The sequence below is a fragment of the Colius striatus genome, chromosome 1 (genome assembly GCF_028858725.1).
Source record: "Colius striatus isolate bColStr4 chromosome 1, bColStr4.1.hap1, whole genome shotgun sequence".
NCBI classification, from domain to species: domain Eukaryota; kingdom Metazoa; phylum Chordata; class Aves; order Coliiformes; family Coliidae; genus Colius; species Colius striatus.
This window is the reverse complement of record NC_084759.1, coordinates 146643260-146667730: the sequence shown is the minus strand read 5'-3', so window position 1 is coordinate 146667730 and position 24471 is coordinate 146643260. Positions and strand designations below refer to the sequence as shown.

At 45.4% G+C, this 24471-nt stretch overlaps 1 protein-coding gene across 2 annotated transcripts; it reads right to left on the bottom strand.

Moving 5' to 3' along the window:
- Nucleotides 1-1582: 1582 nt before the first annotated feature.
- On the bottom strand, nucleotides 1583-18700 carry LOC104559378 (cystine/glutamate transporter). Of its 2 annotated transcripts, none has more exons than XM_061988901.1 (12): nucleotides 18459-18700; nucleotides 15537-15663; nucleotides 14682-14797; nucleotides 13874-13999; nucleotides 10575-10674; nucleotides 10440-10484; nucleotides 9420-9543; nucleotides 9014-9117; nucleotides 7141-7237; nucleotides 6212-6361; nucleotides 3648-3822; nucleotides 1583-2805 (listed from the first exon to the last, which is right to left on the bottom strand). In XM_061988901.1, the coding sequence occupies exons 1-12, from the start codon at nucleotides 18652-18654 to the stop codon at nucleotides 2741-2743; spliced, it is 1425 nt and encodes a 474-aa protein (XP_061844885.1). In that variant the 5' UTR covers nucleotides 18655-18700; the 3' UTR covers nucleotides 1583-2740. The 2 variants fall into 2 exon arrangements, with proteins under 2 accessions (XP_061844885.1, XP_061844886.1); XM_061988902.1 differs by having other exon boundaries at nucleotides 2722-2805; nucleotides 6212-6299.
- Between the last annotated feature and the right edge of the window lie 5771 nt (nucleotides 18701-24471).

Here is a 24471-nt window from a genome sequence, read left to right as displayed (position 1 = left end):
TAACCCTCTCAGTGAAAAAGTTCTTCCTAATGTCCAAGCAAACATCCCCTGGCATAACTTGAGGCCACTTCCTCTTGTCCTGTCATTCATTATTGGAGAGATGAGATCAATTTCCATCTCACTACAGCCTCTTTTCAGGTAGTCTCCTCTCAACCTCCGTTTCTCTAAACTAAACAATTCCAGCTCTCTCAGCTGCTCCTCATCAGACTTGTTCTCCAGACCCTTTACCGGCTTTGTTGCCTGTCTCTGGACATGCTCCAGCACCCAAATATCCTTCTTGTACTGAGGGACCCAGAACTGGACACAGTATTCAATGTGTGTCCTCAACAGCAGGAGGAGGACAATCACCTCCTTGGCCCTGCTGGTCACACTATTTATGATACGGGCCAGGATGCCATTGGCCTTCTTGGCCACCTGGGCACACTGTTGGCTCATATTCAGCTGGCTGTCAGTCAACATCTCCAGATCCTTTTCCTCAGGACAGCTTTCCAGTCACTTTGTCCCAAGCCTGTAGTGTTGCACGGGGTTGTTGTGGCCCAAGTGCAGGATCTGGCACTTGTCCTTGTTAAACCTCATACAATTAGCCTCAGCCCATCGCTCCAGCCTGTCCAGGTCTTTCTGAAGAGCCTTCCTGTCCTCAAGCAAATCTACACACCTGCCTAGCTTGGAGTTGTCAGCAGATATACTGAGGGTGCACTCAATCCCCTCATCCTGGTCACTGATAAAGACGTTAAACAGAATAGGCTCTGCAGAACACCACTGGTGACTGGTTGCCAACTGGATTTAACTCCATTCACCACCACTCTGGGCACACTGTGGTCACAGGAGTCCCACAGCAAGAAATCAGACGGAGAGCACCTAATGCTTCTATTTCAAGATGTGGAAAATCCCTCAAACTAGAACCTAAGGGGGTGGACTCAGGCTGTACTGGGGTGACAGGGCTCAGCTGGTTCCACAAGGCCTTCTGCAATTTGGTTCCCAAGCCACCCACACCAGGGCCTGGCCCCAGGCTCCTGTGGGATGGTGTGCCAGGGGGTTCAGCTTCAGCAAAGCCCAGCACCAGGGGTGATGATCTCACATCTGGTAGCCTGGAAACATTTGCAGATCTTATTGAAACCACACTATCATTTAAAGCTGGTAACTTCTCCTGTAGGTTTTGACAGTTTTCCCAGTAAGGCTGGATTTCCTGTTGGACAATGTCCAGCATCTTGAAAATTGAACCAAAGGAAGGGAGGGGGGAGGTAAGCCCTGCAACCACACCACTGCTGTCCCAGCTTCACTTAGCACAGGTGTGGGAAGCAGTCATAACATGAATAACAATTCTTGATTACTTTGAAAACAAAAAAAACCAACACAACAGCTTCTTTATTTCCAGGTCTTGATGGTGAGCTTCACAAGTTTTGGTAGATTACACTGGGTTCGTAAATGGTACTTTAGTTTTACTCTAAGTATCTAAATGCTTGATAGAAAAGATTAAAAAAATGCTCCAGGTTGTGCTATTCCTCTCTCCAGCAGTCATTAGAGAAGTCTCATCACACTACCCACTCATCTTTTAGGAAAAAAAAAATCAATGGTTAAGTGATTGGAAATAGCTAATTGTTGTTTTATCTGGACATGACACTGCCACATTAATAATGTAAACCAAAGTAAGCCAATAGCAGAAACCTTTCTGATGTAAAAAGTTGAACATCTATGTATTGATTCAGCAAGCCATCTGACTGCAGATTTAAAGTTAAAGCTCTGACACGAAGACTTTCATGTATTCTCACAACACCAAAAGATGTGATTACTCAGGAATCTGCACAAGTCTCACCAGTGGTCTTGTCTCACTAAAGGAGGACTTGTATTTCACTGGAGTTGGGCCAAAATCTGAATTTTCACCTTCTCTGGTAGTACCAGGTGAGGAGTACAGGGGTCTGAGGAGTTGTGGGAGGGGTCAGGATCTGTTTTGCCATATTCTTTTTGATGTTTAGCTGCTGTTTTAAAATGTGTTTGTGCATTCCGAGATGGCATTTCAGAAGAATAAAATTCAAAATTTAAATATTATGTCAAAACAAGACAAACTTATTCTGTTTATACCATAATCAAATCAAAACATTCTGACTTTGTGTTGTTAATATTTGAATTTCAAAGGGTTTTCAAACATCTTCTCATTTATCAGAATCTCTAATTTCCAGTGAATGCAGATTTATTCCCCCTGCCTCCTCTTTTCCAATTCATCCATTTTATTTCTAATTTGCTTTCCCCAGCCGTTTCCCATCGTAATGCTTGTCCACAGCATGGCTACTACATGCTTCAGTTTGAAATCTGCATTTGGCTTCTATGTAATGGACTCTAAATTTCACAACATGCTCCCTTCCTCTGTTTGCCAAGCTAGGAAGTTAAAAAATAGTGCAGATATATATATAAAAATTTATATATACACATACTATTTTACTGAGGACTGGTCTAGGCTGCAAAATCAGGATCTTGATTTTGAAGACACTCTGCAAGAAAAGCAAGCTCGTTTCAGAGAAGTAGATTGTTCTGCTAAACAAGAAGAGGCCAGAAACGGATATTACACATTCATCCTGATCCCGATTGGCAAACTCAGGAACACTTGCAGCAAGGTTTTGACTCAGGCTCGTCCTCCTTTGCAATGATTAAAAGAATAAGAGCATGGTCTGCTTTTGGTATGATCAAAGGTATCAGAAACAGAGGAAGAAGATTTTGTCTTCTTCTGGGAGTTCTTGTGGCTTTCTCAGTAAGTCTTGATTTCTTGTTGGACTACTTCCAGCAGTAACTGTAGTTTGTGTGTAAGATAATCTAAAAGAGATGAGGGAAAAGTAAGAAAGTTTAGTCCAATGGAAATCTCAAGATGTGAAAGTCAGACCGTCGGCATTGAAGGTTGAAGCACTTTGTCTTTATTTAGCAGGTCACTGTATCTGTTTCCTTTCTTATTGTACATTTTCCTCTATTCAGTGGTTACTGATGTACCTCAGCCCAACATCAGATCAAAAGAAGACAAAATTCATAACTGAAACTATAAATTAAACTCAAAACTGGGATTTTTCTGCATAAATCATTGTACCATCAGGGCTACAACCAATGTGCTGGACAGGTACATTTATGCACCCACATCTGTGCTAAAAACCAGCTGTGGCCTTTTCACCAAACAGGTTCCATCTTCTCCTACCAGTCCTCTCTCCAGCCTTTCAGCAAGTGTGTTTGTGCATAGGCTTACGGCATCTGCCTTTCAGTCTCTCCCTCCTAGCTTTTGATCTTGTTGCTCAGTGTTAGACAAATTTGACCAAGAGCCTGTCGTCCTGAAGATATGGTCGAGTTTAGTAGAAACCAGGGCTGAGGTGCCAAAGCAACCCTCTCTGCTCCCTCTGTTGGTAGACCTCAGCACTGTAATTTTTAAAACAAAGCATCAAGCTGGCTGATCAGTATATTCACAAGCTAGGCAGCCATAGCCCATGCCTGGCTCCCAACCCACAGACTACCTTTTGCCTCTTAAGCTTGGGAAAGCCACTGAAGGGGTGGCAGCAGTCACAATTTAGGTTCCATTAGGTCAAGAGCAATTTGTGTTAGAGACAGGCCCCAGGAACAAACCAACATCCCCACTTGAACACATCCCCAAGACTGAAACTGAAAGGCATACTCACAAAACAGGCTACGGGAACGATTTGACATTTGCCTGTGGATTAAGAGGTAGTAGACTGGAAAACCACTTAAAACCATGGTGCACCCAATGCTGATGTTCACAGGGTCTGAGTAGAAAGACATTGCCACTGTGAAGAGGCAGATGATGGTAAAAGAGACAGGAATGAACAAGGGAACCTGGGGAAAAGAGCAGAGAAGACTCTCAGGCAAAACAGATGACTGCAGCCTCCACATGTGTCAGTAAACATCGTGTTTGCCTCTCCATCTTAAAGAAGATGAGAACAATCATATAGCTGTCCTGCACAATGCTTCTGTACAATCAGTTGTGAATGAGTGAGATGAATAGGATGAAAACTGACTTGTTCCACCTTTGGAGTCCAGTGTGTCCTGGGAGGTGCATGCCTCCTGTATTCATGTGGATTGAAATAGAAACCTCACTTGCAACTGGAAGCCAAGCAGGGAGAGAAGTCACCTATACCCCACTGCATTCTGTATGTATTGCTCATGTGCATGGGTACCTTAGTTGCCACCTGTGGCAACCACTGGTGGAAAATCTGAAGCCAAATGTTGAAGCAGCACTTTGAGTCAAGCCATTCTTTGGTTATGACACTCGTGACTCATCTTGACCTGCCTCCAGCTTGCATAAGACAGTGGCCAAAAAGCAGATAAACCAGACTCCCTATCTCCATAACACCTGCATCAAGAACAGGAGCTTCAACCATGCACTGATGAAAGATCAAAGGAGCAGTCAGCACTTCCACTCTCGGGTGAGGCAATTCTTCTGGGTTGTTCGGAGAGCAAATCAGAAGGCTGCAATAAATAATAAAATCGAGTCTTCGGATCCAACCTCAGCCAAGTTACTCCTCCCCATGACTGACAGAGTGAACTGCCAGTGTCACCTAGGGTGACAATCTCTTTTCCAGTAACAAAGATCCTATTTGGGATGCTGACCATGCCAAGCTGGAACAGGCCAGTCACTCTAGCAACAAGAGCCATCCAGCCACCAAACTTATGTGTTCTTGTAGACTTCCCAGACGGAGCATCCCTTGCCAGCCTCTCCTACGTGCACATCCTCACGCTGCACATCTGCGTGAGAGGACTGCTGCCTCCTCTGACTGGTGTTTTCTCACCATTTTTAACTCAAAATGCCGGAGAAAAGTATGGGCACAAGCCCGTGCGGTTTTCGCTTCGTTCTCCGTGAGCCAGTGGCACAAGGCGAGCTCGATGTGGCCACTAGAGCGCAGCACATGCCCACTCCAGCTGTGCCCAGCCTTTCCCCAGCCCCGTGCCGATTACTGGGCTTCGGGCTTCAACAGGTTATCAAAAAACAGGGAGAGGGGGAGGAAAAATAATCAGCCAGACTGACCAATAGCTGAGACATTTCCCTCTTTCATTTAATCTGCCTTTAGGAACCATTAAAATCCTAAATCTGAATGTGCCCAAAGCTCAGCAACTGATAACGTCACCAGTGCTATACTCCGAGAAGATTGGTTTAAAAGAAAAAGAGAAAACTTAGTTAAACTCTGTTTCTGGGTGAGTGCACAAGTGTAGCCAGCCAACCAAACAGAAAGCTCCAAAGTCTCTGCTAAACATGCTGTCTCCTCCAAAGACAAAGACAAATTCACCCAAGCTTCAGGGTGAAGGGGAGTACTGGGAGCTGTGGAGTGTTTCTGTCCCCTGAGCTTCTCACTGACCAGTTGCCCGGTGCCTGTCTCCTCTCCTCCCCAGAAGCTGGCTGGAGGCAACCATGTAGGCACAACCTGAGAAAGCAATAAGATGTTCCCACCTCAAGTACCACTCCGGTCAAACACCTTCTACACCTTACCCAGCAGATGGAAAAGTGTCCCTAGTGCAAGAAAGCTGCTTCAGCACCAACTCCAGCTTTCCCCAGTGCCACGAGGAGGACCCAGCACCCAGTAGTGTGGGAAAGGCTGCCAGAGGGGCCCAGCTGGAGGCTGGGGAGAGGCACAGCGGGACAATATGTCCTACGTATTTTCTCGTGGTACACATGCACATGCTGTACACAACCTCAGGGCCTGTCACAGCAGTAGTTGCACACAAGCTGCTTTACACTGTGCAGTGGTTTTGTGCCAGCAGATGATTCCCCTTAAGTCGGTTTTGCCCCCACGATCCCTCTGGCTGTCCTCTTTTGCCCCAAGCCTGACAACCTGCTGCTTCTCAGCCAGAGCTGAGACTTACCTACCACTGAAATAACAACCACGAAAGGGTCTCTCCTTGCAGCCCACAAGAAGGAGTGTGAGAACTGCCTTCTGCACATCTTCCAGTTCCCAGCTTCAAACTCTGTCCTCTGGAGCAGGCTGCCATCTTACAGATGCCACACCATGGTGCCACCACATAGAAATGGCTTTATGGGAGTTAACGACATCTGGCTGTTGGGGCACATCGCAACCAATTCCAGGAGCTCCCCACATGCTTTGCCTTACTGAGCAATTGGGATCCAGGCCCCTTAGAGCCTGAAGGCAACCATGGACATGTAATACTCATTAGCAAATAAAGAGAGTGAAATGGCAAGCCTGCATGTCCCTGGCTGCCAGCTACATGTTACCTTGAAGGGGCTCTGCAGCTCCGGGTGACGGTGGCGATGGACAATGAGCCCGAGGGTGGCCAGTCCTATGAAGAGCCATCGGGAAAAGCTGAAGAAGTTCAAGAGATGATAGATATCTCCGATGCACACCATGGTAGTAACCAAAGGGAACTGAGCATTGTGAAGATGAAAAACAGTCATTAAAGCCTTACTACAATCCTCAGGCTAGAAAGGGTAATACGGATCACCTCCTCCAGCCTCCCTGCAATCACAGGCAGCTACTTCAGAACCCCAGTGCTTCAGAGGTCAGAGAGCTTTATAAAACAGTGTCACAGACTGAAGGCAAAAGGCCTAAATGCATCATTATGATGTGCTACAGAAAGAAGCAATCCTTTCAAGATCAACAGCATCTTTGATGCTTTATGTCCTAGGCAGGGCAATTAAAACATGCACCATCAAAAAGCCTTCACTGCCGGTACAAAGGTCACCTACAAAGATACCTGCTAAGTTTTTATGCAGGTTAGCCAAGCTGCAAGAGGCACTGCAGCACAGTTAGGATGGAGCTGGACCATTACTGGGAAAAAAAATCCACAAAAAAACAAAACCAAGAACATCTCTGCAAATGCTCGTTCCCTGCATTTCCACCACACCTGGGAATTTTGATTTTCCAAACAGCCAAAGCCTGGCAGAGATGTTTTCATAGAACAATATCAAACAGCAAAAGGTATCCAAGGTTATAAGGCAGGGACTTTGAGATAGTGGGTTTGGATACCACTGCTCATACAAGAGGACTTAGTACTTTGCAGCCATTTCCAGTATTCTACTTTCTTTCTTTTTTGGAGGCTGACTTAGTGTCTCAACACCCTTTAAAACTCCTCAGCTTCTCCAGGCTTTGCAGGAAAGCCAAAGACTGCAAGAACAAGGCATGTCACACAGCCAAATCTCCTTACCATTAACATGACAGCAGGAAGGGGTGTATGCCTTCGAATGTGGATCATGGAGAAGAGAGGCGGCCACTGTCCTTCCCTGGAAGCCACAAAGAGAGTCCTAGGAAAAGACAGGAAGCTCTATGCATTAGCATCCCACATCCAGACTAGAAATGAGAAGACAGGCCGCTGAACTGAGCTGAGGACACAAGGCACACCCCTCCCCAGCACAGGTCTGCTATTCGAGGCCACAGTTCTGCCTTTAGTCACACTATTGGGGCATTTGGGAGAAAAATCCAGTGTTGAATTCTTATAGCTCTCCCAGGTCCCATTAGTTCAACGCAGCAACAGAGCTCATCAGCAAGACAACCAGCAGCATCCCCTTGGGTGTCTTGTTAGCAGAGACCTTTGAGAAAGTCCACAGTGATTGTGAATGAGTTCAGGCTGGAAACGGAAGCAAGAAAGTTTCTTGCCATCAGAGAAGGGGTTAATCTTTCCAGTAGGAAGTTCAGGGGTCACAAGCTTCAATTCTTTATAAGAGAGGCCGGTGAGTTTATGAGGGGGCATTGTCAGTCTTGATGGTTATATATTTTATCTATATAAATAAACAATGTAAACATCTGTATTTTAAAAAATAAAATACAATTTCCTCAAATAATGGAGGATTTTCAATCCTCTGTACAGCTGTTGGAAAATATAGTTTGGCATGCTGCCGAGAGGCCAGCTACACACAAGACCAGCTACAAAATGCCAGCAGAGAGCTCCTTGCCTCCATCCCTCCTTTGACTCATGAAAGGACAATTAGAGAGGAGGCATCGTGTCCAATTTTATAAATGCAACATCCACAAATAAACCAGGCTGGAGCATCAGCTGGGCTGGAGCAGGGCCCAAAGCAGCTGGGGCATGAGCGTAAAACTGGCTTTATTGCTGTCTCTGTGGTTTTGCAGGGGTGCGGCTGGCCAGCAGCCAGGGGGGCCCCGTTGCTGTTTATATGTCCCTTCTGCAGTGATTATGTTAATAGTGCCAGGATAGGGGAGAGAAAAACAATAGGGACACACAGAACCTCTGTGCTGTCCAGAGACTTCTCAAAGAAGAGGAGCTAAGGGAGAAGATCCTTCACACCTGATACAGGACTTGAGGTTGTGGATCAAATAGCTCTTTAGCTTTCATGCTATGAAACACCCTTTTCATATCAACTGATTTTTCCTTTTGCAATCAGAGCTGTGAAACAGAACTGGCTCCTGAGTGTTCGCTCAGCTCCTTAGGCCCAGCAAGACGTGCTTCTCCGTCAGTTCTGCCCTCCTCTCCAGTTTCAAGGCTCCCATAAGGACACGCAGTGCAACAGCCAGTGAAGCTGGCAACGTAATTTTTCTGTGGAACAAAGCTTTTTCTTATTGCTACAAGACTTGTTCAACCTATTGCTTTAGGAATAGTCCATCCTCAATTATTTTTCATTGACCTCAAAGCAAAGTCCTCAAGAGAGAGTTTGCAAGAGATCTTTGCAACAGAGGATCCCTGTGCTCTACAGCAGAGCAGCTGGGTGAACCCGGCGAAGGAAGACTCAGTCTCACTGGGCAGCTGCCAATGTCAGCAAAGCCCTTGCTTCACCGGAAACACTGACATTTCACTTTAAACTGAGCATTTAAACTGAAGGATAGGGGAAGATGAAGGCCTTTGTTTGTGACCAGCTTTAGACATCAAAGTCTAGACCTGGCCAGAAGCAGAAAGAGTAGGCTCTTAGCCAACAGGGATCATCCTGTAGTTGACATCCTAGGAGTTGAAGGCCTTATTTTTCCCACAAGAGTAACTAAAATGCCATTGTGTCAGTCGTACAGGTCCCTGGTTCTTCCCTCTGATTCAGTAAGCCAAAAGAGTAACAAATTCTTAGGGATATTACCTTGAAAAGGTGAAGATTCCTCCATTCATGGTTCCAAAGCAGGACAGCGCAACAAGGACAGGGACCACGGAGATCAGGCTTTTGAAGGCTCGCTGCACATAGCTCTGGAGGAAGAGCAAGCATGACTGTAGGAACCTGTGGTGATCTCTAGACAGCATCATATTCAAAAGGAAGAAGACTTCCTCTGTCAAAGGGGTAAAATGCAACTCACAAATCTTGCCTTTTCTACTATCATCTGCAGGCTAATTTTCATTATCTTTTAGGCAAGACTAGAAGAAGTTACTATTATGCAATAAGCCAGAGAAATGACAGAATATTTTATAGGGAAACCATCTCTCTAACACTCACCATGACCACTCCTTCAGAATAAGCTGACCACACTGAAGAAAGGGAACAGGTAACTCACCACAGCCACAGCAGGAGAAGCCAGAACGTCTTGCATTCCCAGGACTGTGTAATAGGAGACATTGGTGAGCATGTACCCCACAATTACCATGACCACAGACACGATGACAGCCAGAGGGATATTCCTAAAAGAAGGGAGAAGAGAGACACACAAAGAACAAGCTTTTATCCCTTGTTATGCATGGTATTACTGCAGATTGAACATGGCATTGGTTAGGTAAACCCACAAACTTTACCTTTACCTGGGAGTCCTGATTGATAATAAGCTAAATATGAGCCAGCAATGTGCCCTCGTGGCCAAAAAGGCCAGTGGCATCCTGGGATGCATCAAGAAGAGTGTGGCCAGCAGGTCAAGGGAGGTTCTTCTCCCTCTCTACTCTGCCCTGGTGAGGCCTCATCTGGAGTCCTGTGTCCAGTTCTGGGCTCCCCAGCTCAAGAAGGACAGGGAAGTGCTGGAGAGAGTCCAGTGCAGGGCCACCAAGATGATCAGAGGTATGGAACATCTTTGATACAAGGAAAGGCTGTGGGAACTGGGGCTGTTTAGTCTGGAGAAGAGGAGACTGAGGGGAGATCTTATTAACATTTATAAATATCTAAAGGGTGGGTGTCAGGACGTTGGGACATCCCTTTTTTCTATAGTATCTAGCAACAGGACAAGGGGTAATGGAATGAAGCTGGAACACAAAAAGTTCCACTTAAACATAAGAAAAAACTATTTCACCGTTCAGGTGAGGGAGCCCTGGCACAGGCTGCCCAGAGGGGTTGTGGAGTCTCCTTCCTTGGAGGTCTTCAAGACCCGACTGGACATGTTCCTATGCAACCTGATCTAGGTGACCCTGCCTCTGCGGGCGGGGGGTGGGGGGGGGGGGGGGGGGGGGTTGGACTAGATGGTCTCTAAAGGTCCCTTCCAACCCCTTACCATTCTATGATTCTATGAAACTTATTTGCTCCCATAGCACGTTTGGAAAAGCTGCGGTACCACAAAGGCTGGTGACCCAGTTCAACTTCTTCCCAGCCTTACCGTTCAGGTCTGATCAACTCTTCACGCACAAAGCTCGTCTGAAACCTGCACAGGAGGGGAGAGACAAGGAGACAATTTGAGCCGTGTCTCAGACACCAGCTTGCTACCCAGGAACTGCCCTCCCATCACACCTACCAGCCTGAATATGCGAACATGCCTGCGTAAAAAGCCAGGGGCAGCTTATCCAAAACCAGCGCCTGTCTGTCAAAAGCATCCTGGAAGTGCTCTGTGTGGCCTGTAGAAGACATAAACAACAGACATAAAGCAAGGAAAATCAGAGACAGCCTTCCTTCCTGTGGGATAACACCCCTTGTTCCTCTTGCTTAGCCATGGGAAGAGTGTTTGTGACTTTCTTGGAGCCAGGTATTCAGATTTGTTTTATTGCTTTAATTCACAGTGCTGTGCTGATGCTTTTACTTCACAAACAGTGACAGAACAAATCTATCCCCCGTCCAGCTATGGGAGACATTTCAGGAAAGGCAACAGCAGCGGCTGGTTCTGTTTCAGACAGAGCCTCCTGTGGGAACGGGAGAGCATGGAGACAAGAGGACTCAAGTTGTTCTGTCCTTTCTCTAGGCCCCAAATTAATTCACCGTGCTGACCTCCCTCTTCCCCCTCCCCAGCCCCTTAAGCAGCTGGATGCACGCTCCTCTTTGATGTGGTGCAGCCTGTGAGGCGGCTAATTCAGCTCTTGCTGTGCTGCCTCCTACTCCTACTGCCGGAGAGCCAACCCCAGCCCCACGCTGGCCAGAGCATGGGAACCGGGTCAGAGGAGGAGCAGGAGCAAAGGCTGCCAACCTGGGCCTGCTCCGGACAGACTCCCTGCCCGCCACCCCCAGCAGCCCCTGCTGCTTGGAGCTGAGGACACAGAAGGCAGAACAAATAAAAAGCAGAGATGGCTCAGATAGAGATCCTGTTTTATCAACTCTCCCAATTTTCCTAAAAGTTTTAGTTTTGCTTGAAGTAGCAACAGCAACCAAAACCCACAGTCAGGATTTTGGGTATGAGCTGTACTATCACAGAAGCCCAGAATGGTGGGGTTAGAAGGGACATCTATATATCAGGTAGCCCAATCCCCTGCTAAAGCAGGTTCACCTTGATCAGGTCACACAGGAACACATCCAGGAGGGTTTGAGAACCTCCAGAGGAGACTCCACACCTTTCCTAGGCAGCCTGTGCCAGGGCTCCCTCACCCTCACAGGAAAGAAGTTTCTCCTCATGTTCAAATGGAACTTCTTTCGTTCCAGTTTGTGCCCGTTACCCCAACCACACTTTATCAAACTCGGAAAAACTTAGTGAAGGGAGAAACACCTAATGGCCTCACATTCAAAGGAAGACCAACATAAAACCTGGGAGTTCTGGTTGACAGTAAACTAAAGATGAGCCATCAATGTGCCCTTGGTTCTCCTTCCCCTCTACTCTGGCCTGGTGAGGGGCAGACTTGGTTACAAGAACGGAGAGAGGTGGGGGAATAAATCTAATGATGGATTTCTTCAGCTAAAAGGTATTTTATCCTGTCAGAGCTAAAGAATTTCACATACTTCTGCATGTTACCACAAAACTAAAGTAGTTTCAGGGTTTATTCAGATCACTTTGTTTATAGTTTATTAATCTTGGCCAATGGCATCCTGAGATGCATCAAGAAGAGTGTGGCCAGTGTGGCAAGGGAGGTTCTGCTCTCCCTCTGCTCTGCCCTGGTGAGGCTTCATCTGGAGCCCTGTGTCCAGTTCTGGGCTCCTCAGCTCAAGAGGGACAGGGAACTTCTGGAAAGAGTCCAGCACAGGGCCACCAAGATGATCAGGGTACTGGAACATCTTCCTTATGAGGAAAGGCTGTGGGAACTGGGGCTGTTTAGTCCGGAGGAGACTGAGGGGGTATCTCATTAGTATTTACAAATATTCTGTGATAAAATTCAGTAGAGAAGAGCTGTATTTCCAACATTTTCAAATCTTAGCTACCTAAGGCTTGGTGCCACATCTCTGTTCAGTTATCACTGTCAAAGTCACCTAGTTGATCTTTGGCAGGAAAGGGATGACATGGGAGAGTGCATGGAGAAAATCAGATCGCTTCTATGAAGGTGTCACTGCAAGGAGCTCTGTGACAAGATTTGGGCATTTGGGTTTGAAACGCTAGTCCAGTAAGTCTCTAAAACAAACCTGAACCAGAGGAAACAACAAGAGTGTAATAAAAAAAAAAAGTAGAACAAGGCAAGGGAATCAGGGAAACTAATTTAAATGCACTAAACTGACTTTTAAGCACCAAAAAAAAAAGCAAGTAAAAAAGAAAACAGATTTGAAGAAAACCAAACAAAAATGTGGGAATTGGCCTATCGGGATAGTCTTTTTATGTTCTAAAATGATTGCCAATAAGTGATGGTGCATAAAAAGGATTTATTGTCTGCAATACATTAACGAATGATTTACAGTCCCCTATGAGTCACGTTAAATACAACCTGTCATATTGGTGTCTCTCGGTGAATTCTCCCTCCAGATGTCACCAGCGTTTATTGTCCTCGCGCTGGAGGACGGGTGCCAGGGCTCCAGATTGTCATTTGAAGGCATTCCTAACAATAGTGGCTCAGGATTCCTAGCTGCAGGGCAGTCCTTCAGTTCAGAAGAGCTGCCAGCCCAAGTGTATCTTTGCATGTTCAAAGGAGCCAGCTCCAGTCATCAGAAAGGAACATGAATGTGGAGCCTATTGCCTGTGTTGTTTTCTCTGCAGAGGAAGGCAATAGAGTGAAGAGGGAGCAGGTTTCATCCCTTGATTGGGAATGCCTTGGGCTTTTCTATAAACTGAGGCTTGGTTTAGAGCCAGTACTCTTGTATCATTCCCAGAAGACACTGCTGGTAGGTTGTGGGGTCTTTTCCCCACTCTGGATGGGAGTGTGCAATCCTGCATGAGGCCACTGTAAGCTTACTAAGTTACTGCCCGTCTCAATTAGGATGTAAAAAAAAACTAGCTTAAGCCACAGAAAGGTCAGAGATGCAGTTGCCAGAGCTCAGCTGAGGGCTTGTAACTCATTACACAGCTGTGGCTAACTCAGGTCACCATGGGATACCGTCACACTTCCCTGGTATCCGTCAAATTTGTGCTGCTTTGGAAGGACTTTGAGCCACGTTGGAAGCAGGCAAGTCTGACACCAAAGAAAGACTGTCTGCAGAAGAGTGCCCATGTGAGCCTACCCAGGCCCTGAGAGTTGCTCAATTTTGGAGAAAGCACAGCTGAGCTAGGCACATCAGCCCTGTAACACGATGCAGAGTATGCTAATGATCAGCTACTGTGGTCAACGCTGCCAGCTGATACACATCCAGCACACAGGCAGAGAAGGCTCCTGCCAGCTAAAGGAGTACCACACTTGTCAGTAGGGAGCGATAAAAACCATGACAGTCAGGCATGTTGAGCACCCTCCCCCAGCCCTGCAGCAGCACACCTACCCTGGGCCAGCAGCATCATCCCTGGCCCGATGATGAGTGCAAGAGCCAGGAGTTTGACGACAGAGAGAGCGGTCTGCAGTCGGGCACTCCAGGTGACGCTCCAGGAATTGAGGGTGAGGACCATGTCTGGAGAGGAGACCACACCACTACAGCTGTAGCCCATGCTTGATGCACACAGGGAAAAAATACAGCAACACCTTCCCGCTCTCAAGATGCTGAGGAGAAGGCTGTGCCTTTACAGAGAGGATGCTCAGGGTGACAGAGATGAGAAAATATTACAGGTGTTGCCCCCAGCATACAGCCTTTAAAGGGGGAGCTGGGCTATGTTCCCGAGAGTGACCAGGAGCCTGGTTCCTGTTGAGAGATCCAGGCCTGCCTGGGGGGAAGGTATAAGTTTGCAGGGATGTCTCAGCAGCCACCTTCACCGCGGTCACTGCACCATCACACACCAGGCCGGAGCAAGCAAGACAGCTTCACAGGCTGGGTGCAGCAGCTGAGAAGCATAAAACCTTGAACCTTTTGCTCTCAACCCAAGTGGCATTTGCAGAGCTTTACACAAAGAGTTTCTACTCCCGTACTTGGCACAATCCCTGTGACCCAGGGCTCCAGCTGGCCAACAGGGAGGTCCATTCCCCTTCTTGGAGCAAATGGTGACCTCAGACCAGTGCCTCACATCAGGAAGGCTTGTGTGGCCAAGGAGGTAAGATGAGACACCGATACCACAGTTATCCAGGAAGATAACAGCCCATAAGTGCCTCTGGTATGGGACAGAGAGGACTGAGATCAACAGTCTTGTAAAAGTACTTACAGTATCCCAGGAGGGACACAAGCTTCACAGCAGGGACAGGGGCTGGACAGGGGGCAAAAAACGGCTCCAGCAAGTAGCGTCCAAATGCCAAAGACACCACAGCACTGTTGGCAGGCCTGAGGAAGGAGCAGAGCACAAACTGTGGTCTGCAGACGGCCAAGCAATGGCATGGTGTAGAACTGACAAAATTCAGGGAGGGGCAAGTTTCCCCACACAGCTTTATCCTGCTCTCCAGTGCAGATGGTGAATTCCCATTGAGTCTTTTAGTCTTTTTCATAGGTTTTTCTCAGTAAGTGGGTTAAAAGTCATGTGCTGAAAAAGATTAATTCCCAACTTGAAAGCAAAAGTTGAGATTAATCATACTGAGCGATGCAGTGTGATTCATACATCCTTCTTCATTTCAGCTTACATGAATAGACACAGGTTATTGAGAGGTGAGGACTTCCTTTGTAAGTTAAAAAGGGAGCCATTTACAGTTTTCTAAAATGTTATTCAACTGAGGGCTAAGCCAGAAAGTCGTCTTCACAGGAGAATCTGGAAAAGTTCCACAATGAAACAGAAGATCTGAAATAAATCTGGCATCTATTGTCACTCTGAAAAATACCATGGCTCATGGAGGATACCAGCTGCCAGGGGAGAAGAGAGATACTCTTCCTTAAGTACAGATTACATTGAACAGATGTAACTATTTACTCATTATGCCTCCTTCCTTTCATCACACTGAAAATCTGTAAAAGTTGTTCAGATTGTTTCTACTCTTTCCTTTACAAACTGCCTAGACTGTTACCTGGCACCTTAACTTTTGGCTCTATAAATCATCATAGCATACAGCAAAAGACAAACAACTTCTCTTACCTGATAGCAAAAAATTCTGCCCACAGGAATAAGAAACTTGGCAGAGGCCCTAGTGTCTCCAAAATGTAGATATAATGTCCTCCAGACTTGGTGATCCTTGTTCCAAGCTCTGCGTAGCACAAGGCACCTGGAAAAATTCAGGTAGAAATGCACTGAGTGAACCATCTCATTGATTTTCTCTTTTCTCTGTGACTTCTCAGGAATGAGATGAATCTGTTTAAAATAAGTAGTGGATTAGAGGAAGCAAAAGGGGATTAGCAGAACCATTCTTCCCTACTTTTGTGTGCTACAGTGTTTCAAAGTAAATTTTGAAGTACTTGGCTTTTCTGTCAGAAGGAAAGAAATTCTCCATTTTCTGGTTAATGATACAACTTTCACATGGAAGCCACATGGAAAAGGTGTATGACAGAAGCAGAGCACTAAGATAAAAGCTGTTTCCTTGGGGGGGAAAAAAAGAGTCCTGGAGATTTGAGTTCTTGCTTCTGCTCAGGGTTAAACTGGTGAAATTATGCTTACAAGGCAGTTACAGCAGCTCAGCCAACAGACCGTGGCTTAACTGGTCATTTCATTCATGTTTCATTCATTCATGTCCTTATCTTGCATCTTCACACAAGCCCCTTCCTTCCTTCAAAATCACCGGGCAAAGGACCTGGAAGGGCATCTCCTCTGAGAGGGAAGACTTGCCACCGGAGGAGAACATGGCCCCGATGGTGCAGAGCAAGGGGAGCATTGGCATGAGAGGTTCTGTCGGTCTCTTCTCACAGGTTCATGCAGGAGTGCAGCAACAGAGCGGGGCTCTGCCTGCTCCTGCCCTGATAAGCAGCTCTGCTCCTCCCTGCCCCTGCACCGGGACACAGTCAGGAACCCCACGAGAGGCACAATGGGGAAGACAGCTTAAAACTTTCATACAAATGGACAGAAACCTTTATGCCTCCATCCTGTGCCAAAAAAAAAAAAAAAAAACCCAAACAAAAAACCACAAAGATAAAAAATCCCATCTGTGTTTTCTCTACAGAGCAATTTATCACACCATTTGAACACGTCCAAGTACGAATCTTAAGCTCTGCTTGCACCAGCTTCACTTGCTAGCTTAAACATCCTTTGTTTACCAAAAGGAATCATAAAGCACTTGACTTCTTTGAGCACAACTCTCCTTACAATGGGGCTGAGAGCTGTAGGAAGGTGGCCCTGACTTAAGGCCATCTCTAGCTATGCTACCTATTTCTCTGCCCAGCTCAGATGGCTGTAGAGGGTGAGCGCAGAAGAACGCACTGGGGTTATATGGCCATATCTCCAAATCCTGTGGTGATTCTGTGATATTCAGGTCATGCCAATTGTGAGGACCTCAATTTTTCCCACCTCTCTGTTGGCAATTTTGTGCAGAAACCCTGTTCAAAGGGTCAAATATAGGCAGACACCTCATCTCATTTATTCTGGTAGGTCTCTACATGCTTCCAGCATGCATTTAAGTGCTTTGCTGAACTCATGCTCTGGGACCCATACCAACGTCATACTTGAAAGAAAACAAAAAGCATAAAAGAAAACAGACTTTTTTAACGTACTTCCAAAAAAAAGGTGTCAGAGAAATGATCAAAGGAGGTCATCAAGCTGATGAAAGGGAAAAACAAATCAACAAATTTGGCTAAAAAATCCCATAACTTGATAGTCTCCCAAGGCCTTTCAAGCAAGGTCTATCAAAGGATGCAAGGGAGGGAGAAACCTTTCCAAGTGCAGAGCCTGGGCTATGTGATCAACACACACAATATAATTTATTGCTCTGCTCAGTTGAAAGAAACACCATGCACACACATTCTAAGATTTTCTTTAAGCAAAAGTATATCGTTCACCCAACAACCACACATAGGCTGCCACATGAAATATCAGTACACATATGCTAAGAGCAAGAACCACATGTGTTGCTGTATTCATACTGAAGGTCTCAACTTCTAAACTTGTGTCTACATGTCACAGTGCCAAAGTAGTTTTTTTTCCACATGGAGTAATTCTCCTTTTTTGTTTGGTTTGGGATTTTTTTTTTCCCTTAAGTTATGACAGAAGAAGAAACTTAAAGTCATTCACTGAGATAAATATCAGATTTATCCCCAAAGCTGAGAGATCTTGCAATTCTCCTAATAGCACCTGAGATGGCAATTTTATACAGTTAATGAACGAAGCTAAAAGCCACACATTTTATCAAATGGAATCTTAAGACCTATGTTGTTTCAGGGGAAAAAAAAAAGTAGAATGAAACTATCATCAAAAGGTTGACAGCCACCCGTTTGTGAGAAAAGATTGGTATTGAATGGAAGAAACTAAGCCAAGGGTAACACACAGAAACTGATCTGCTCCATCTCCTGCTCCAAGGCAGCACCAGACATATCTAAACCATTTCTGTCAGACATGCAGACACCCACCCCTGTCTGGTGGATACCCTGTGGCTTCCCAGGCAATCTGCTGCACTGCTTCTTCATCCCTACCAATAAAGAAGGGATCCCTCATGGCATGTTAAAACTTTCACAGTGTCTATGAAAAGCACTGCACAGCCCTTGGACTCATAGGTGCCTTTTAGATGCCTTTACCTCCCTTCCACCTTATAGAGTAAGCTGCTTCATCTTCTCCCAGCTTTGCTGACAGAGACCATGCTATCTCCATCTGAAGTCCTTGTGATTCCTCTGCCCTGGACTTGCACATGACTTCATATTCACAGACCATAAAAGCTGGGATTTTCTCAGTCCCCCTAGGGGCATCATTTGAATAAAAAGTCCCTGGTGACCCCACCAGGCTCGTTAAACCTTTGTTTCTGTTGTAGTACCAACGGGGAATTTTTAGTTTATTCTTCTTTCAACTTTTCAAACATAAAATACGCTGGTTCCCCTCACCTCCCAGGTGCTTAAGCAAAGGCTGACAAAGTTGACCACTCACCAAACATTGAGAGCACCCCACAGGCAAACCAGACAATCAGGGAGAAACCCACACTGCCAGAGTTTTCCAATACTCCTTTAGGGGAGATAAAGATGCCACTGCCAACCATGCTGCCGATGAGAAGAGAGAAAGCCCGCAGCAAAGTTATCTTTTTCCTCAGAAAGACAGCATCCGTTTTCTTCTTATCCTTCCCCATGGCTTTCTTCTAATCCCAAGTGAAGGTCATGCATTCAGGAGCTACAGCTTCCCTAGTGTCCTCAGGACTCACCTGTAAGACGAGGAAAGAGTTAGGGTTTTGGGGGTCCTCTTTTCTGAACGAGATTTTTTGTAGGAACCTGTCCAAATCCGTTGAACCTGTCCCACTCAGCAGCTGGATGCAACAGCACAGCCACAGATGCATATAACGTACTCAGTATCGCCTCTCGCATCAGCACAGCTCCTGAGAGAGACTGTAAGTGTTTAAATGTTTTCTGCCTCCTCTGCCAAGAGCCCAGAGCATTGCAAGTTGCTTGTCATACTTCAGGATATGATTTTCAAATTTGACTTTGATGCTCAGCCTGAAACTGGCCAGGTTTGGGTTAATTTAATGGTACCTAGTTTGGAGCAACATTGATATCAGCAGATGGGCAGAAAGCAGGTGTCTAGTTGCAAACCTAATAATCAAGACCTTGAGAATTTATGGGGTTAAAAAAAAAAAAGGTCTCTTTTTTTGAGGAGTGAAGAGCTCTGTTAGTTGAGGTACAAAGATGATTGTAAGGGGTCTTTTTTTTTGACTTCCTATCCATCCTTGCTAAATAAACAAAGCCTGATTTCCTCACTAGGGCTTCGTTTAATCAGTGTTTCATAATATACTGTCAAGCCTTTTTGCTATCAGAGTATTGAAGAGTCAGGAGTAAATACCGTTCACAATAGTAAGACAGAGCATAGTCATTAATATCAGACATGTCATTCCTTCTATTAATATTAAAACATTCTTGGCAACAACAACAGGAGTGAAGTTTTTTTCCTAGAGAAAAAGGAGCTTCAGACAGTCCACGGATCACAGGAGTCGATCTAGATCCAGTTGTCCATTGGTGTAGTAACCTCCTATTTCACTATCTTATCTCTTTAATCTCTCCCTCAGTCCCAGGCTGGCACCTTCACCCAGAAACTCACTTTTTCTGCTTAGGTAGATAGGATGGATTCACATCAGTTACTACAGTCTAATTTGCCGTAGCAAACCTGCTTGTAGTACTCGTAACAGTAAGGCAGACGTTTACACTGATAATTAGCCCTGACAGGGCAGACAAGACAAGTCTGGAGTAGATAATTTGGCCCCTGTCCCTTCTCCTGTCACACATGCCCTCCAGTGCTCACAAGCTCGGCTTCAGTGGTTTGTTTGTTTTTCTAATGCCGTAAATTGCAGATTCAGTGAATATTTGCCCCAGCCCTATGCACTAGTGCAAAGTTACTCTGTACATACACCTATATTTTATGGATTTCTTAAACTACTTCCTAACTGCAGTGGTGTGTCCACGAGCAGGCAGCAGTCACCTCTAGAAGCAGATCTACGCAGCCAAAAGTCATTTTCTTGATCCCTAACTTTTTCATCCATAGATATAAGCGTCCCCATAACTCTGAGGGGACAATGCTTGTTACCCATCACCCATGATACCTCTTTGTACACCCTGTATAAGGTTAATGTAACTAAGGGCTTATCTCTTCTATCCCTGGCTATTTTCCCACCTGGAAACTGTCAGGAAGAAGCAGGGGTTATCACTTTCTCCGCACACATATGAACAGCACATGCAGAAAAGCCCTCTCTCCTGCCAGCAGCCTTAGCTGGTTTCTCTGAGATCGTGCCAAGCCTGCACAAGCATCTTCTCAATCAAGCCGGCCAAGTTGAGTTATTAAACCTCTAATGAGTCCCGGAGGACTCCTCAAGGCTCAGATGGGTCGCATCAGACTCGTCTGGTCCCACAGAGTTGCTCCTCAGAGTCACAAAACCTCACAGGGCTGCTGGAGACGGCGGCTCTGGAGGGGCAGAGAAAGAACCCCGAGAGCTTTCCCAGCCGTCAGCTGCAGTTCCCTCAGAGACTAATTAATTAGCTCACGTGAAATGCCGATAGCATCTGGTATTTCTCAGCTGAAGGGAGAACCACAGAGCATTCATTTGCCATGGTGAAACACAGGGGGTTCACCGAATTGAAACCAAACTGTAGAGAGATGTTGCGCACAGCTACGCCTAAAATGCCTTTGTGAGATAATTAAAAGGGCACTTATCTGTTTGGCTGGGCTGGGTTTTAACCAAAGCAGGTGCATTTACGATCCATCAGACTCCCATTTCTTGCTGGGATCCCAAAGCAGAAAAAGACAGCTTCTCTTTGCAGGATCTGAAATCACATCAAGCGGGGGAGGAACAAAAAAAAAAAAGGAGAGATCAAATCAAATTTACAGACCAGGTTAATGATCCAAAGTAAATACCAAATACCAAACTCCGTACTTGTGTCCACATGCTTTTTTTTTTCATATTACTGCCATGGGAAAGTATTTGGAGATAAAACAGTCCAGTCCAGTAAATTTCAGAAACGTGAAAACTATCAGGATTTATTCCAAAACCTGCTGAAGGAAGAGTGGGAAAAAAAAAGAAGGATGGAGAAAGAGTGACAGAAAGCCATTGAATAGCACTTCAAAGAGACACCTAGCAGAGCCCACAGCCTGGAGAGACCAGTTCCTGCCTGCTCTGCTTTCCAGCTACATTCCGGCACCAGGCACATTAAAATGCAGAGATGTTAATCCTCGTGGCAATGCTTAAGAATATTCACAATGTGCTTAGCACAAAGAAAACACACAAAGCTGCTTTTTGTTCACCTCTTTTGACTTAAAGGAGAGCTCAAATCCTTCTTGAATGTGGTACCTTTGCATGAGATCATCGGCCAGCAGGACTGGAGAAAAACAAACCCATTTCACAAGTTTTCACACCTGCTGGATCTTTACTCTCTTGTTCTTCATCTCTACTGGTTTCTTTTTCCTTTTAGCTGTTAATCTTACCTCACAGGCACTGAAGCAGGGCTGGAGATGAAGGAGACAAGCGTAAAGATCATATTTGTTATTCCTTGTTGTGGTGTCTTAGAGGCCCCAGCTGAGAGCAGGACCCGTTGCCATCAGCACACAGGCAGAGTAGTTGTTACTCTGCTGAAAAGCTAGGAGTATAAACAAGCAAGTTGGAAAAAAAGCAGAGGAGGGAGTAAAGCATCATTCTCAGCCAAGGAGCTGAGACCTGGAGCAACTAGTGACCTTCCTCCTCCTATCACAGAGGAAGAGGGTGGCATCCCTGGGAAACAGGTCATACCTCCAGAGTCCCAGTCCAATGACTTACCCCAAAAACAATCCAAAACAGCTACTAGGGAATACTCCTAACTATTTACAGCTGTATTTTCTTTGTGTGGGCCTCAATCGATACCGGATAGCCAAGAACAGGTTAACCCCTTCCTTTTCATACTGCAAAAAGTGCAGGCCTCAAACTGTTCTCTGCACTCCTACTACTTGTAATATTATTTTTTTGTCCTTTGGTGCCAAAAATGTCACTTCAATGTAATGTCCACCACAAGGCACAGGATCTAACTGAATACGATCAGCAGTGAACGGGAGCTTTTTTTATTCATGCATGAAAGTAGCATAAATAAGCTTCAACGAGTCTGGTGGTGGTCTGTTCTGGGAACTTGATGAGAAAGTATATTTAGGAGACCTGGGAGATGTTTGTTTGTGGATCAATATGAACACAGGAAACAGGCTGAAAAGACAAGATATGCAGCTCAACTTCTTTTCAGCGTTCTACAGATGGTTTCCCTGCCTGGATGAGAAACTGAAGGGGAAAGTAGTTGACTCAGACTGAGGCTTGCAGTCAGAGCTGCAGTAATAAAACAAGGGTGATTGCCTTAAGTGTAAATGTAAGAATAATATCAGCTCCTCTTTCTGTAGAGCTTCACAAATTCAGTCTCATGAGTTGTCTATCTTAAAAGACTGCTATTCCCTAACATTTCCTTCTTAATGAAAATACATTTTTTTTAGGCTTTGACAGCAAAACGCTTCTTGGCTCAGGTCACACTATTTTTATCATCACATTTAGTTGTTCCAAATTGTCCCTCGGACTTTTCTGGAAAATAGGCTGATGACAGTGAGTCTGGACCTCTTGCTGATTTGAGGATGACCTTTTAATTGAGAATCCAAAAGTGCTGAATCCCCACTTTGGCTCTTTGGCTAGAACTGGATTAAACTGAGCCTGGTTTTCAAGCAGCGAAATTCCAGTTGCTTTTAGAGTTCCTTCCTACCAGGATTTATATCCTCTATCAAGTTTAAAATTCTTCATTACCACCAGTCTGACAAAGCAGCCATTACAAGTGAAGATGTTTTAATAATAGTAGCACTGATTCATTTTCACAAGATGTACAGATCGTATGATGTCACCTCACTTTTCTAAGCCTCCGAATGTAACTCTCCATCCAGCCCCCACAAGAAATTCACACTTCTGTGCATAGAATCATAGAATGGTAGGGGTTGTAAGGGACTATTAGAGAACTTCTAGTCCAACGCCTCTGCAGAAGCAGGTTCACCTAGATCAGGTTGCATAGGAACGCGTCCAGGAGGGTCTTGAAGAACTCCAAGGTCTTCATCCAGAATTGACTTTCCACAAATGTTGTGCAGGAGCATTGGCTCTTTCATCGGTGTTTCTGCATGTTGTCAGTGACATGCAAAACACATGTATGGGAGAGACAAACATCTGATTCTAATGCACCTGTTAAACACTATTAAAGACTATCAGAGAGATGCACCAGCACACCTGTGAAATTAAAGGAATGAACACCATTCCCCACTCTTAAAAGCAGAAGGCAATACCCCAGGCACTTTCCTCCCTGCCCATCAGACCCAAAGGAGCAGCACCCAGAGGACCAGACATCAGGACACATAAATTCTGTTTTAAAAGACCCAAAGTCTTAACGAGGAGACTGTTTCACATAGTAGTGATTCATCAGGCCAACATCTAGGCTCTTTAGTATCTCCTGTGGGGCACAGTGTAGGGAACTGTCCTTAGAGCTTTGTTCTTTTGTGGACAGCTCTCCAAGTAGCAAGCTGTTTTCCCTCTCCAGATCAGACCTCCTCCCTGGAACAAGACAATTTGTCCTATTTGAAAATGTTTTCTTAGCTGAGTAAGACAGAACACAAACAAAAATAAATCTAAACATTTCTAGTAGAAGAGACCCAACAGAGAAATCTCATGTTGTAGCAAAGTACAGCCAAAATTTCTTCTTAACTATTTCAAATTAGAAAAAACTAATCCCATAATAGAGCAACGTTCCCTCTCCACCCAGCCATTCATTGCACCACACCACCTCAGACAATGCTGTTGTCTGAGGACTCGTCTGCCCTCCACACAGAGTGCAAATGCCCATCAGCCCTCACTTCTGCAGGAGAAATTCCTCCAGGAACCTCAACGAAAGGTTGTTTTAACTCTCGTCCTGGCTGAGAGCTCTTTCTCTTCCCACCTTCAGGAAATTCATAACAATATTTAAACATTAAAAGCCACAGCCCATCACATCTGCATTAGCCACTCTCTCTGATTGCTGTCTAATTCACAGTTAATCCTCAGTGTTGTGTGCTAAATCACCCACTCCAGTACCTGACCTGTGCTCAGCCTAAACTCTTCCTTGAAGGTACCTCAGTGTGGGAGAACTCTCTGCTTTTGGCCTCGCTGCTCAGCTGTTACTCATTTATTAAAATATAAGCCAGATATACGATTATGCTGAAGGGAACGTGTTTCTTTGTTAACCTTTTCTGGCTCTTATTCAGAACTTCTCAGGCTGTGGGGTTTTATATTTTACTACACAGAGTTTCAGATTAATTGCTCACCATTCCCCATGCCTCTGATGGAAGTAAGGGGGAGCACAAGGAGGGTTTTCTGTGACTAGAACCACTACCTCATGCCCCGTGAGACAATACAGGAATGCACGGGTAGAGTTTCTGGTGGTTGTCCCAG